General features: G+C 37.0%; 1 protein-coding gene and 1 long non-coding RNA gene across 2 annotated transcripts in view; one reads left to right on the top strand and one right to left on the bottom strand.

Moving 5' to 3' along the window:
- Positions 1-3,448: 3,448 nt before the first annotated feature.
- LSM8 (LSM8 homolog, U6 small nuclear RNA associated) lies at positions 3,449-9,932 on the bottom strand. Its single transcript, XM_060107729.1, has 5 exons — positions 9,921-9,932; positions 9,735-9,855; positions 8,511-8,551; positions 5,804-5,931; positions 3,449-3,688 (listed from the first exon to the last, which is right to left on the bottom strand). Exons 1-5 carry the CDS (start codon positions 9,930-9,932, stop codon positions 3,598-3,600), a joined length of 393 nt encoding a protein of 130 aa, XP_059963712.1. The 3' UTR covers positions 3,449-3,597.
- A 64-nt stretch (positions 9,933-9,996) lies between these two features.
- LOC132495931 (uncharacterized) overlaps positions 9,997-15,082 on the top strand; it is a 175,464-nt gene continuing 170,378 nt past the window's right edge. The window contains exon 1 of the long non-coding RNA XR_009533347.1: positions 9,997-10,067. This is a non-coding gene — a long non-coding RNA (uncharacterized LOC132495931). The remainder of the gene's footprint in view (positions 10,068-15,082) is intronic.

Below are 15,082 nucleotides of genomic sequence, written 5' to 3'. Positions count from 1 at the left end.
TTGTAGCCCACAAATCATGCCGTTTTAAATGCAGTCTACTTTCACTTGCCACACCCTGGAAGATAGGTATTATGCCTGTCTTAAAGGTAAGGATTATGAGGCATGATTGGGGATTCATCCAGGCATATGACAAGTGCTAGGTCTTTTAGTAATTCCACCACACTTTCATTACTTAGCTTTTTAGTGAGTATTCCTTTCTGATCCATTTCAGATCTACTGAACCACAATGAGTTAGAGTAGGGCCCCAGAGTATTTAAAGCATCTCAGGTAATCAAATGAAAATGGTCCACAACGCAGCTTTGGGAACTGCCTTAGATACCTAAGTATTTCCTTCAGGCTTCTGAGAGATAGCTTGACAACAGAGATTTTGAGGTTATACTTGCTACTGCTAGGCATTATTATATAAGGAGTACAAAAACCTGGTTCAATTAAGAGCCTGATATTCACAAGTATGACCTCCTGTAAGACACTTAACCCTGTTGAGCCTGTTTCCCCATACATAAAATGATCAGTATTGTAAGCACTTGGCATCGTGCCTGGCACATCCTATGCACTTGGTAAATGCTCCCTACTAATTTCGAGGGTGAAGGCCCAGAATACACTATAGTGCCAGTTAAGGACTGCTTTTTAACTGTGGCTACTACACAAATAGGTTCACATGCCATTATGAAGGGACTGTATACTTTCTCATCCACATGGTAAATCTTTCATGTTACACATCTGAGAAAAATGTTGTCATGGATAGCCTGCATTAGGTTAAAAATTTAGAATGACTTTATAAGTGTTAAACAGATGTTTAAGTAAAGCAATTATTAATAAAAGATTATCTTTGTTTTAAACAGATAGTATCTTTTCAGTTAAAAAGAAACGAATTAAGTCCTTTTTGCAGTTAATTGCCCTTTACAAAAAACTTTAGTCAAAATATTTTGCCAAGAATAATTTCTTTGATTCATTATTAAGTTGGGCTTAGCGTCTGACTCACAAAGCACAGAGGTAATTGCAAGTTAAAATTGATTTTAGCCTTTTTTATAAATAAGAAATTGATTACAGAATAAAGTCTCATTAAAGAATATAAAAGGGCTTCCCCAGTGGTGCAGTGGTTGACAGTCTGCCTGCCGATGCAGGGGACACGGGTTCGTGCCCCAGTCTGGGAAGATCCCACATGCCGGGGAGCGGCTGGGCCCATGAGCCATGGCCACTGATCCTGCGCGTCCGGAGCCTGTGCTCCGCAACGGGAGAGGCCACAACAGTGAGAGGCCCGTGTACCGCCAAAAAAAAAAAAAAAATGTATATATATATATATATATATATATATATATATATATATATATATATATATAAAAGACTTGACACTGCATATTAATCAAGTTGCCACTCATAATTGTGGCTCCCTTACAATGCTCATGAAAAACGAAATCCAACTTGAATGGGTTATGAGTATAAAGAGCCTACCACGTGCACCCAGGAATGAAGAATTCCATGTACCATTTGGTGTATTCTCATGCATTTCCCCTACCAACCATTAATAAAGACATCCAATTCATATTCTGGGAATTATTTTTCTGGCATCAATAAGGAAAATACATCTTTACAAGGCATTTTAGATTTCAGAAGGAGAACACATCATATTAGAAACTCATTACTGTGAGGGAGAGGGACTATGGTTTGTTTACTGGCTCATGTGTAATGTGTGTTAGGTCAACTATGTTGAGAAAGCGTCTGATTCTGGACATCATTTATACTTAGAATATATTTCACTTAGCAATCAAATGATCTATATTCCTTATTTGACTTTTGGAATTAGTTTACCGATTTAAAATACATTATTTATTTAAACAGAACACCTGGTTTACAGTCCCTAATTAAAGTGGCCTGTTTGCTTTACCCACTTTGTATTATTTTTTTATTACTAAATTGATCATAAAACCTTATACTACAAAAGCCAAATATTTATGAATAGCCAGTACTACCTAACCTTCCTCTAATCCTCCCAGAGACAATCCTAAACATCAGAACATCAGCCAAGTTATTCTGGGTAATGGTGCTTGATGACCAAAACTATCTCAACAATTTTCTCCTTACAAGTCTTGTTTTTGTGAAAATGTCAAGATATTTTCCTCTGGAAAATGTTTTATTTGTGAACCAAAAAACTGCCATGTTTAATAAGTAGGGTTTTCAATATTAAAAAATATGATGAAACCAACCTCTGAACTCTGAAAGGATCCATTCCAGAAGCCTTTTCAGAATTTATACAAATTAGCCATCATCTCTTCTTATTGAGCTTGTATTTTTCATTTTGAGCCAAGGGACAGCAACTATGGCCTACTGGCCAAATCCAGCCTGCCACCTGTTATTGTAAATGAAGTTTTATTGGAACCCAGCCACAGCTATTCATCAAGTATTATCTACGGCTATTTTCATGCTACAAAACAGATTTGAATAGCTGTGACAAAGACCATATGGCCCTCAAAGCTTAAAATATTTACTATCTGCATCTTTACAAAAGAAGCTTGCCAACTCCTATTTTAAACACTTTCATTGAAAAAAAGAAAAAGAAACTATTAAAATTTTGTTTGAATTACAAGAATGTAAATATTTTTCTATTGTTATCACAAAGTTACACACTTTGGCCTACATATGACTTGATGAGAATTTTTGTGGACTAGCCTGGATATCTAAACACTGCTTGTAGCATTGTTTCTATGGATTCTTTAAAAAGTATACACAACCAGTTGTACAAGGGAGTTTTAGAAAATAGCCTATTTGTAGATGAGGGACATTTATGTACTTAATTGATTCACTACAATAATCAACCAAAGAATAGGCCTGACATGCTTAGAGAAAACAGGTTTACTTCTTTTGAAATCAGGTTTATGGAACTAGGGAGTCATGAAAAGTTGTTGACAATAATAGCAAGCACTGCCTCAATATAAACTTAAGATTTATTTACTCACATTTATAAATAGCAAAAAACTCCTTTAATACTAGAAATTCCCCAATTCTTAAAGGATAAGATGGCTTTTAAGACCACATGGAATCAATTTTTTCAGGTAATATACAACTTTGTTAGCATTTTTCCTTTTCTCAACCAAACACACTTTTACCCACACTTCTAAAGTGCTAGGGAGCCACCAGGGCAGTGTGATAAATGGGGATGGTTCAGATAACTGCACAAGACAAGATTTAACTTCCTGTGACTTTCTTAAAAATCAGGGACAGAAACATATGTATCCTGCACTATTGATGGTATTTGTATACTTAATTTATATAATACTTGAATTTCTCTTTTCAACTTGTTTTCCATAAATATTAAAATAGCAGAATGTCTTTTCTAAAAGTTCTCAAAATAATCATTAGATTTGTATACTATTTAATAGAAAAATAAAACCAAGCTACCAAATGTATGATTTAGGCAAAAAAAAAAAAAAGTTTTTTCCAAGAAAATGTAGAAATATTTTAATTTACATATCATATTACAATGAATCAATATGGAGTCAAAATCCACAATTACGCTTTCATAAAAATTCTGCCCATCATCTTCAGAATAATCAGTTTCTGTACAAAGATTTACAGATGTCCAATATATGTAGTTTATCCTTAGTGTGCTACAGAGTTCAGAGGTTCTGCTCGAATATTCCCCAAATCAAGTGCAGAATCTGTCTCTTCATCAATTTCTCCAATGACTGCACTGTAATTGTTTAAGGGAAAAAAAATCAGTTAAAACAATCTCATTTCTGATTAAAACTGAGAGGAGACAGTAAAAAGAACTACTACTTAAGGTGAAAAACAAACATTTTCATAAGGTTGTGAATTGTACATTTAAAGTCACAAAACCTAAATAAATTGAAGGCAACATTGTTACAGGAACGAATATTAAAGAACAGACTGCATATAGTGTGACTGGATCACGAGTCTGTATCTGAGTAACTTCAATGAACTAAATCCATCAATGGTACATATAAAATCTATTAGTTTCCCTTTCATGATTTCTCAGTCGACTCAATTTAAATCCAACACCAAAAAGAAGTACAATTCTTCACACATAAAGACAATAATGGAACAGATACTTAGATATCTAACAAATGATTTTTTGTTGTGATTGGCAAGGGTTAAAGCCAGCAAATTTTTCCTTGATTCAACACTAACATAACACCCATAACATTAATTTCACTAATACCATGCTAGGTAACCAAGCCATGGCTCTCTAGCTGGATAAGGTCATTGTTACATCCAGACCATGGGACATGTATGAAACATTACTACATAAAAAATTGGTTGTTTAAATTTGTTTGGTTTTAATGAAAGTAAATTCTACAAATGTTATACAGAATTTGCCCGATTTTGCTTTAAACTGTATACAGTCTTCAGTTCTCTAATAAATGGGAAGTACCAAACTTTAGGAGAATATATTAAGTTTTCTCAATATGAAACATATTAAGATCTTAATTCCATCATTAAAAATTTAGTATAATTTAAAATCCTATGGAAGACGGTGGAGTGCTGGAAAATGTTTTAAAACTAGCTCTGCAAGGAAAAGGGGGAGGCTGATTTGCAGTGTTGACTGCTATCCATAGTGCAGATACTCCCACTATGGCCAATTTCAAGCTACCAAAAAGACATCAACCAACCAGCTTGCAAAATTCCCCAAAATATAAAAATCTGCTTCCGTGAGCCAGTACAAGCTGGCTCCAGCATACCACTGTGTCTATAGCAATGTTTTAAATTGTTTTAAATTGAAGTTCAAAAAAAAATTTTTTTTTTAATTAAAGTAGGAGAAATCATCTTAAAATCAATTATTATGCAGAGCCCCAATATAAACAATCAGTGCTGTTCTGGTCAGGAGACCTGGGCCCCACCTGCTTCGCCTTTACAGCTCACTTCACCTACATATTATCTCTATAGAATATTTTATAAATCTCTGATTAAAGATCAAATGATTTATACATCTAAAGATAATTTTCCTAAGACAAACAAAATAAGTAAAGTATCCCTTTATCTTCCATATCCTACTTGTCCAAAAAAATAATCTGAGATGCTAATACATCTTTTGCTGACTTCCAGCCATGTTTTAATTTTAAACAGTACTCACTAGAAAACTGATTCAACACTCTTCTAGCCTCTATAATTGCACTAATACAGAAGCTGCTAGCCACATGTAACTATTAAAATTAATTACAATTAAATAAAATCTAAAATTCAGTTGTTCAGTCACACCAGCTACTTTTCAAGTACTCAATGGCCACACACACAGCTAGTACCTACCATAGTGGACAATGCAGATATACAACGTTTCCATCATCCCCAAAAGTTGTATTGGACAGTATTGCTCTACACTGTTGCACTTTCCTTAAATTGCTACCACTAAAATATATCTTCTCAAACTGCCATATCAGTGTCACAAGTTAACTGAGGCCACAACATAAACATGGGACATCTTAAGTAAGCCAATTTTACTAAAAAATTAGAAGAAAAAAGTAAGTAATGGATAAATACAGTTATGTTATAAAGCATTATTTAAAACTGTTCACACAAGAGATTTCAAAGACATTTTCAAACCCTAGCCCTGGGCCCTGGAGGTATATTTATGTTCCTCTGGAATTAGGGGTACTTTGGAAGAACATTTTAAGAAGCCTCTCCAATGAAGTATTCAGTGTAAGGTAGGGCTCTTTCTGGACCCTATCCAAGCTACTTAACTATTAGAAATATGGAAAATCTCAGTAGATAGAAACCTATTCTCCATATAGCAAGGCAGTACACCTATAGTATATTTAACTTGCCTTTAAAAAAGACATATTTTACTTACACATTATCACCTCTCACGATGTATAAACCTAGTACCACTTGTTCTACTCCCTGTGAAGAGCTGAACACTCGTTCATGGCTTTCATCCAAAATCAAATTAATGGTCTGGTCAAAACCCTTCAGTGTTCCCTGTAAAGAAAACATTCAAGAGAAAAAGACAAATATTCTGGTTTACCTGAATGTGTTAATTCAATGACACCATTTTAGTTGCCAGGTACTCCAAGAGAAGTACCTATTTTAAATATATATAAGTTCTCTGTAAAATACAATACCTCTTTATGATCAACAGGCACCAAACTTACCTCTTGGTTTTTTAAGAGGGGTGGTGGGGAACCCACCACGCTTCTGACTAGTGTGCAGAGTTGTTAAGAATTACAAAGGACACCTATGTACTAGTTTATTTCCAAGGAAGTAGCATAAGAGCCCAGGTAGTCCAGAAGCTAATATTCTAAAGATACAAACTAAAACAAGGGAAACTTAAGGGAAATAGTCCTCTACACAGCAGCTATAGCAATGTAACAGTATCACTTCATGTTACATGCTAGTAAACATGATGCACACATTATCTCAATTAATCTCTACCCTTTGTGGTAGATACTATAAACATTCCCACTTCAGACAAGCAAATTTGAGGCACAGAGAAGTAATCCCTCAAAGTTTCATGGGCAGAAATTAGCAGAGCTAGAATTCAAACCATGAAAGGCTTGCTTCAAAGCCAGACCACTAAACTTCTATATTATACTACTATGAACACACAAATATAATCTACCACTTTTCAGAGATTCAAATCAGTACACAAACTTCAACTGGTAGTAATAGCTAAGGCTTAATGAGTACTTAGTATCTGCCAAGAGTGTTTGATGGGCCTCATGTGGATTTACTTATTTAATCCTCCCAATAACCCAGTAACAGTAGATACAGACATGACTATAACACTTAGAACATTCTAGAACTTGAAGGATATATTCCGAGAAGTTTTATGAAGAATCGTGGTTCTTAAAAAAGAAAAACATGGGCCTATTACAACATGGTAACTCAGATGCTATTCAAGTTTCTGAAAAACATCAATTTACATTGATTTTGGTTGGTTAAATTTCTCATTAAAGTTTCATGTTTTAAAATTCAAAATATATAAAATTAGAGTGAAATAAAGAGAAAATGTTAGCTAAGAAGAGAAACATTAGTTACTGTTATGGAGTAACATTATGGAGTATTTACTATACTGAACTAGCAAAGCGTTGTTACCACATCCATACATAGCCTCTAGGCTTCATTTTACACGCAACTATTCTATAAAGTGAACCATATGTCAAAAGAAATACACAACTACTGAACTTTAGTACTCAAAAATGCTCTTTTAGTACTTAAAAATGCTCTTTTTAAATGGCTTTCCTTCTTCTATAAAATTAAAGTAATTTTCCAATTTATCATCTATCCTGTTAACAAAAACAAGAAAATTTAAACTTGAGGTTTTTACAAACTAAAAAACTATTTGCAAATATTTGTTAATAGCAATAGGCTTCTAAGATGAGATTAAAATATTTCAAACTGTCCTTATTTGACTCAATACAATGTGAAGTACCTTAAAAACAAAACCAAAAACCTTATTGTTCTCTTGATTAAGAAGGAAGCAAGGCAACTGGCCTTGGCTTTTGGAGTCAAATTCAATTTAAATTCCAGTTTGGTTCTGCCACTTATATCCACGTGACTCTGGGAAAGTAACTTACTTTTTCTGAGCTAGGTTCCTAACCTAGAATGCAGGGTTAATTCTTTTTCACAGAGCTGTACCGAGATTAAGTGAGATAACACATGTAACATGCCTGGTACATGACATATGTTTAATAAATGGCAAAGTCTGACACTTTGGTAATCGTCACTTAAGGATCCACTGAGAAAAAAATCACAAGGATTAAAAACAAAACAAACAAAAACAGAACTGCAGAATGGGAAAATAAAAGACTAAACTATAGGAATTAGATAGACAATAGAGAAAGTTTAGCAGCCTTAAAACTTTTTGGAAACTCTTTGGAACAATCATATGAATTATAAACAAAGAAATTAACTAGCCCAAAATCCTGGGATAAATTCCTCAGATCAAGGAACAGGTCAAGGAGAGAATCCAAGATTTTTCTGGAATTAAAATGGGATACTGTGATAAAAGGACAAATGAGATGAAATAAATTTATTCATTCATCATAATTCATTCTACAAAAACCAAGAGATCATACAACCTAAGAATATCTGAAGAATATTAACACCATACAAGTCTTAAATGTTCATTATTTTATAGATGTAGTATCTAAATCTTAAAAAAGTTTCTAAGAACCATACACAAAATTTCAAAAAAATTATATGATTCTGGTAGTGGTTGTCAGAGCACTGAATGGGGAAGGAAATAAAAGATGGAGGAGGAAGATAAATATTATAAAATACAGGCAGATATCTGCAGACTAGACTAGAAGTTCTCTGAGGGCAGAATCTATTACCCATCCTAGCTTCTAGAAGCCTTGTATGTAACTTACAATGTTTATTAATGAAAAAAATATGGATTGGCAGCTGTTTATCAAAGAGATAAAGACCTGAATCATAAGAAAACTGCAATGCAGGTGTACTGTGGTGCCTAGTCATTAGAGATCAGAGGTTGTACATAAAAATTAACAACCAATAAGCCTACAAGAAGGCAGAGAATGAATATGCCAAATACTTACCACAATCATTCTCCCATCAGAAGTAATGACAGCAACAGTTCCTGATAACTGAATCAAGGAAAGCATTTCTCAGGGCATGTAAACTGAAAACTTAAAATCTGGTAAGGAAATGGTTTAAATTACTAGGAAAAAGGTAACAGAATTAAGATACAACTATTCAACACAGCCACATTTACAACATAAAAACTTTTTGTTCTTCAATTTGGTGTGACATTTACACAATTTTCAAAAGGGAAAAAATAGAAAAAGAGCATCCCTTTCTGCGTGTGGTCAGTGTATTCTATCTTAAAACAGCTGGGATATTTGGTACTCTTTTCTTATTGGGGAATATTGCCAATTTGACAGTTGAGCAAGATATTTCTCCCTTTCTTAGACCTATTTCTTCATCTCTAAAACGAAAATTGGATCGTTGGTAAACTAATCAATGTTGAATGATTTCAAGCACGTTAAGACACTGTCTTCCAGGACCTGGCTTCTGGAATTCAAAAGAAAAGAAGCTATATTCAATGTCACAGGTACCAATATGCTTGCATCATTAAAAGCCTTTAGCATTTCACTTTTGTCCCAAATTTGTACATGACAGCACAATGCAGTGTTCCGTTCCTAGACTTTAAAACGGTAACAGGTGTATACGGTAATTCACATGGGCTTTTTAAAGTTATTTGTCCCTCAAAACGATCCATTACAACAGCAAGCATTATTTAATTTCATCAACAAAGAAGTTGAGATTTCAAGTGGTAAAGGGGCAGATATTCAATTTTTGCACCAGCTGTGAAGTTTTTGCTATCCTCGAACAACGAGCAAAGCCTATGAATAAAACAAACACAGAGACAGATTTACACGACCATCGTTGCCGCTAAACTGTTCCTCTTATTCCCAAACCTGAACGTATAGGCCCTAGGGAAACAGGAAGGATGAATCAATAGCTGATTTCTACAGAGACACGGAAAAGTTCGGAATAACCACGTTGGTGGGTTTTTTTTTTTTTTCCAGATTAAAAATAAAAGACACCTTGGGCCCGTACAAGCGGCAGGTTCCAGCCCCAGGGGCGGGATTGGTGGGTCCCAGATCCTTAACCCCTGCACCCGCATACCGGGCCCCGCAGCTGCCGGGCGTCGCCCGCCGATCCCGACCCCCTGCCTCTCCAGCACCGGTCCTCTCCGGTGCAGGCGCGGGACTCGCCACAGCCCCAGCAAATGCCTGCGGTGGCCGGTTCGAGGATACGGTTGATGTAGTTCTCCAAGGCGGACGTCATGATGCTCGGCCCGGCAGCTGGCAACACAGCAGGACCGGCGACAAGAGAAGCTAAAACTGCCCGCCAGGAACTAGCGGCGGCTCCCGCCGACTGGCGGCAGCAAATATCGCGAGAGTACCTCACTGCTGCCTCCGCGAATCAGAGACTGAAAGAACCCGGCCAACCATCCCCAAGAGGCTAAGCGACGACTAGATTTAATGAGCGTGCGCAGTATATTTCTACTGTGTTTCTGGGCGGTGTTCTCGGAAGCCGAGAGGGACAAAGCGAGCAGGCGGTGGAAGAAAGGAAGAAGCCTTCGGAAGGTGGGGTAGTGGGGAGACGGTGGGCGAGCGGGCTTCATAGCGGAGTGGAAGGCTATGTGGCAGAAGTTACGAAGGGGAAATATTGAGAAAAGACGGGCAAGGCGAGAGACAACGGAATAGGGTGTTTACATCACACGTGAAATAGATGAGTGCTGTTCTGGTATGACGTGTAGACGCGGGGAAGTGGAATCCCTAGTTTCCTGCCACAGGGGCCGAAAATTAACCTTCTAGAAGCTAAATGGTCTAGGGCAAAGTTGCACACGTTGTAACCATATGGTATATACTCCCGGAGAACACAGCAACAAAAAGCATGTTCGCACAGTTTGCATTTGCCTCTAAAAGTGCTCCATCGCGGAGGCGTTGTTACTCATTTATGTAAGAAACTGAATCCAAACAGAAAAGTGTGTGAGTCACCCTTAGAAAACAGTCTTCCCTTTACCACGCCACAGTCTCCCTCCCCTCAGGGTGAAATTAGTAACTAAAAGGCAGGCAGGTCTGCTGCTCCGTCCTGGAAAGGACTGATTCAGGAAGAGCCTTCTAAATAAGCACCAGACTGGGTTCTAGTCCTACACTGCTAACCATATCGTGTGGGTATCCTTGCACAAGCAACGTCAACTCATTTGGGCCTCAGTTTCCTTAGATCCTGCTACATTTATCGTTTGGGGTATTTATATGTGTTAGAAAACGTCACTAATTTTACTGTGGTACCCTAACTTCAGAGAACTTGAAGTTAGGAAAAAATCTATGTACAAAATACCAGTGAGAGTTATTTCCCCGTTGTACAAAATTGCCTTATGATTTCAGTTAGACTTGTGATTTCTTAACTGAAGAATTGAGGATTTGAAAACTCTTGCAATGTCAGCAGTTTTCTTCTGAAAAATCAAGCATATGTTTTCATTACAGCATACCCACAAAATTACCTACAGATCACTCCCAAATGTTTAATATTTTATATACTTAAACTTACTCTGACCTGTTCGAAACCACATGTAGTCAGGAATTAGGTGGTGCATGTCCCAGTTTTTTTTTTGGGGGGGGTGGTGCTGGAAGGCGGGTAAATGAAAGTATCTTCCATAAACTAAAAAACTGAAGATATTGTGTGGTTTGCAAATGTTAGACATTGAACAAAAAGCCAAAGTACTAATTAGTGATAAATGAGGTATCATTAGTAAGGAATTTTTAAAAAATAATGTGCCAAGTATTTAAAATCAATAACCCATGTAGTGTTTCATCTCTTAGAGTGTGTTTATATGGGAAAATGTTCATTTACATTATATAGTAACTTACAGAACTAATTTCATCATAATACATTACAATTTTATGGCCTTGTGTGGTTTCCATTAAATTAATATGCCAGATAAATGACAGATGTGCAGTGTTTATGGAGCATCACAAAATCTCTTTGGTTTGAAAATTTTTACATTCGTCTTAAAACTGTTTTCTGTAGTCACTAATGATCACAGATGTGGAGAGAAAGCCTATGGATAAAGAAAAGTCTTTAATAAGACAAAAATGAGTTACATCTGGATGCAAACATTACATATGTGATTTATCTAAATTAGCGTTGTGACCTTGGGAGTACACGGACATAGAGTTCAACACCTCATAATGGAAAATTAAGTTAAAGTTCCAACAGGGGGAAATGATATAATATAAACATCTGACAACTAAAAAGTTAAGTAGGGGTACTGTGAGATTTTGAGCTTAATTCAAAAATCTCTCAAAGTGCTACCCGTACTCTGTCACTCTTTACTGAGGAGTAAAAGTATGCTGGAATGTTTTTTGTTTTATTAATGGAGCACTCATTTTATGCCATTAGTTCTGAATCCAAACTTTGAGCAGATAACTAAAATTTTTTTATATTTAGTTCACTTATGATTGGCTCAGTATTTCATATATTTCCCAACCCACTCATGAATCTCTCTCTTATTAGTAATCCAACGGCACGTATCTAGAACAACAGCCAAGATTTATCAAAAATAGGGCAGAAAAGAGATGGGAAAGGGTAGAAAGGAGTTACCTAGATATCTGACATTTCTGGAGTTACTTTCCATTAGTACAAGGGTCCCCAGCCCCCTGGCCCGCGGTGCCGCTACCGGTCCAGGGCCTGTTAGGAACTGGGCCGCACAGTAGGAGGTGAGCTGTTAGGTGGGCGAGCCAGCAAAGCTTCCTCTGCCACTCCCCATCGCTCCCCATCGCTCGCCTTACCGCCTGAATCACCCCTCCCCGACCCTTGGAAAAATTGTCTTCCCCGAAACCGGTCCCTGGTGCCAAAAAGGTTGGGAACCGCTGCATTAGTAGAAACCAAGGTATGTAAAGTGGGTCTTTCTCTGGTTAATGATTCTCCTGAGAAGCAGGGCATAACTCACCTCCCTTTGTATCCTGTATTCTTTCATTAACCTGAAGAATCATACTCATACTAGATTCTGAGGAAACTGAATTTGCACTTTACTGTGAATGGTTTATGGGAAAAAAATGACGATAATTATTGGAAAATTAAAATACTGCTTTTAACCTAATTTGATATGAGCTTTTATTTACTTTTATTTTTATTGATTTGTATTCCTACAAGTTCCAAAAGTGTCAACCAATTAGCAATATATATTGAATTGATCTTTCTAGGGTTCTCCAAGGCAGAAAGGGACATAAATAAACCCTGGTATTCCTTACAAGGAAATTCCTGAATAGGTACAGAGCTCTAATTATGAAATAGTGTATGGAAAAATAATAGATATCCCAAATTATAAAGAAAGGTAATTGATGTGGAAATATTAGTTCATTTAACAGTATAAATTACAAAGTGTTTTTCATATATTATGGAGGTCTTTTTCCTTTTAAGGTATTGACAGGCATTTTTAACACCATTTTTTAAGGGATGGGAAAAATTAAACTAACTTGCTAATCGAGAAGCAATATAGGATTGTGATTAAGAACACTATCTCAGGAGCTAGCCTGTTTGGATTTGGATCCTGTGGGACTTTGAGTGGATTACTTAACCTTCTTGCCTCTGTTTTCTCATCTGTAAAATGGAGAAATGATGGTACTTACATCATCAAATTGTTGGAGGACTAAAAGTGATTCTTGTAAAGCCTGGCATATAATAAGCACTCGATTCATGTCAGTTATTATTGCTCACGGACATAGATTACATCACAGGTAACCTTTTACTCAGTCCCAGAGCTTGTTCTACTACATTATTTTGCTTACTGCCTTTTTTTCTGATTGGATAAATTGAGCAGTGCACATTTTAATTGCTTAAGGAAGGGGAAGGTGGATATGTGTTAGAATCTTGGACGTTATATGAAAAAAGTAAGACTTAAATTGGGGCTTGAGAAAAAGTACAAATGCACTTTAGGAAAATTAATCTGACATTAATTATTTACAGTGGAAGTAGGAAGTGAGGATTAGAAGGCTAGCCAGACTCCAGGTGTGAGTTTCTGATTTGTAGCAGTAGGAATGGAAAGGCGGAAGACGTGATTCAAAGATAGTGGTTAAGAAAAGCAAGGAGGCAGACAGCAAATCACAGGCAGCATAGTGATAGTGGTTGGTGAACTGGCAGAATGGCAAGAGTAGGGAGACCCAGGAAAAGACAGGGCTGCTTGTTAATAAAGTACATGGGGCCAAGCTTTTGAACTGTGTAGGTGTGACACATACTGCACACCAGCCAGTGGTGAGGCCACCAGACACTCTAGGTTCACTAGCAGTGGCATACACTTTACCCTAAACATCTGGAGAACCAGTCTATCTCAGGAAGCCCAGTGTGTCATTTATAAAGGATAATGCATATTAATAAAATACTTACATATACTTTTATGCATTCTTTACATTATTTATATTTTGGAAACTTGAAACAGTAATATAAACATTTCAGCTACAATGTGACATGTACATTCCTGAAAATCCTCACATTCAAAAAAAGAGCACACTTAAAATAACAGACCTTAGGGAAAAAATAGGTCTGGGAAAGACCACTCAAACCCTGAACAACTGAACTAGAGCAATGGTTCTCAAACTTTGCTGCTCATTGAAAACACCTGGGGATCTCTGAAAACTACTGATGCCCTGGCTCCCACTCCCAGACATTCTGAATTAAATGGTATGAGAGGAGAGCCTGGGCATCAGGATTCTAAAAGCTCCACAAGTGATGGTAACATGAGCAAAGTTTGGGAACCACTGGACAGCATTAACAGAGACAATAACAATCCAGATGAGAATAGCACATTTAAAAGGACGTGAAATTCCTAACAACAAATGCTATAGTAAGTTAGAGAGTTTTACCTTTAAAAGAAGTTGAAGGTGGCTTGAAAAATGGCAGTATATGGAAGAATTGACACTGCTGAGTGATGGAGGCAAGGGCAGGAGAGCATCATCTTCAGACGTTGCAGTTGTGAACTTTGCAGTTGTGAACTTTGCATTTGTAAACTTTGCAGGAAGTATAGAGATGCCAGAGACAGATGGCTCTGACCCATTGTCTGTTGTTGCTTTTGTGCAGATCTAGGAGAAATGCAAAATAAGCACTATCAAAATGGAGCACATGGCTGAGCTAAGCCGAGGGAAGAATAGGATGCCACACAGTGAACAGGTGTCATTTGGGTACTGTATTCCTTCAGACCAGGAGTGGTCGTGCAGTCAGCTGTGTGACTTTATATTCAGCTGTTGGTTCATGGTAGCACAAGACATTAAAGGGCTAGGAAAAATTATGTATGTACCACCCTGCTTTCTGCGCTATTCCAACATTACTCCCCTGTTTAACAGTCACATGTGAGCTGATTCATATTACACCAGACAGTGCTCTAGCACAACAGACTGCTGATATTCCACTTCAGATCTGGACTTTGGTTAACCTGCCCCTATTTTACTTATCTCCTCCTGTGGTTGAGGTAGGCAGGTATTGTTACCTCTGACTTTGCCCTAAGAGGATGCTTGAATTCATACCGCTTGGGGCAGCTTTATTTAAATAGTATGTGAAGAGTACAACTAATCCAGTGGAGCACCCAGACCTCAGCCTTTTCAAT

This window comes from Mesoplodon densirostris, chromosome 9 (genome assembly GCF_025265405.1).
Source record: "Mesoplodon densirostris isolate mMesDen1 chromosome 9, mMesDen1 primary haplotype, whole genome shotgun sequence".
NCBI lineage: Eukaryota > Metazoa > Chordata > Mammalia > Artiodactyla > Ziphiidae > Mesoplodon > Mesoplodon densirostris.
The sequence above is the reverse complement of the archived record's forward strand: the minus strand, read 5'-3'. Positions and strand labels throughout refer to the sequence as shown.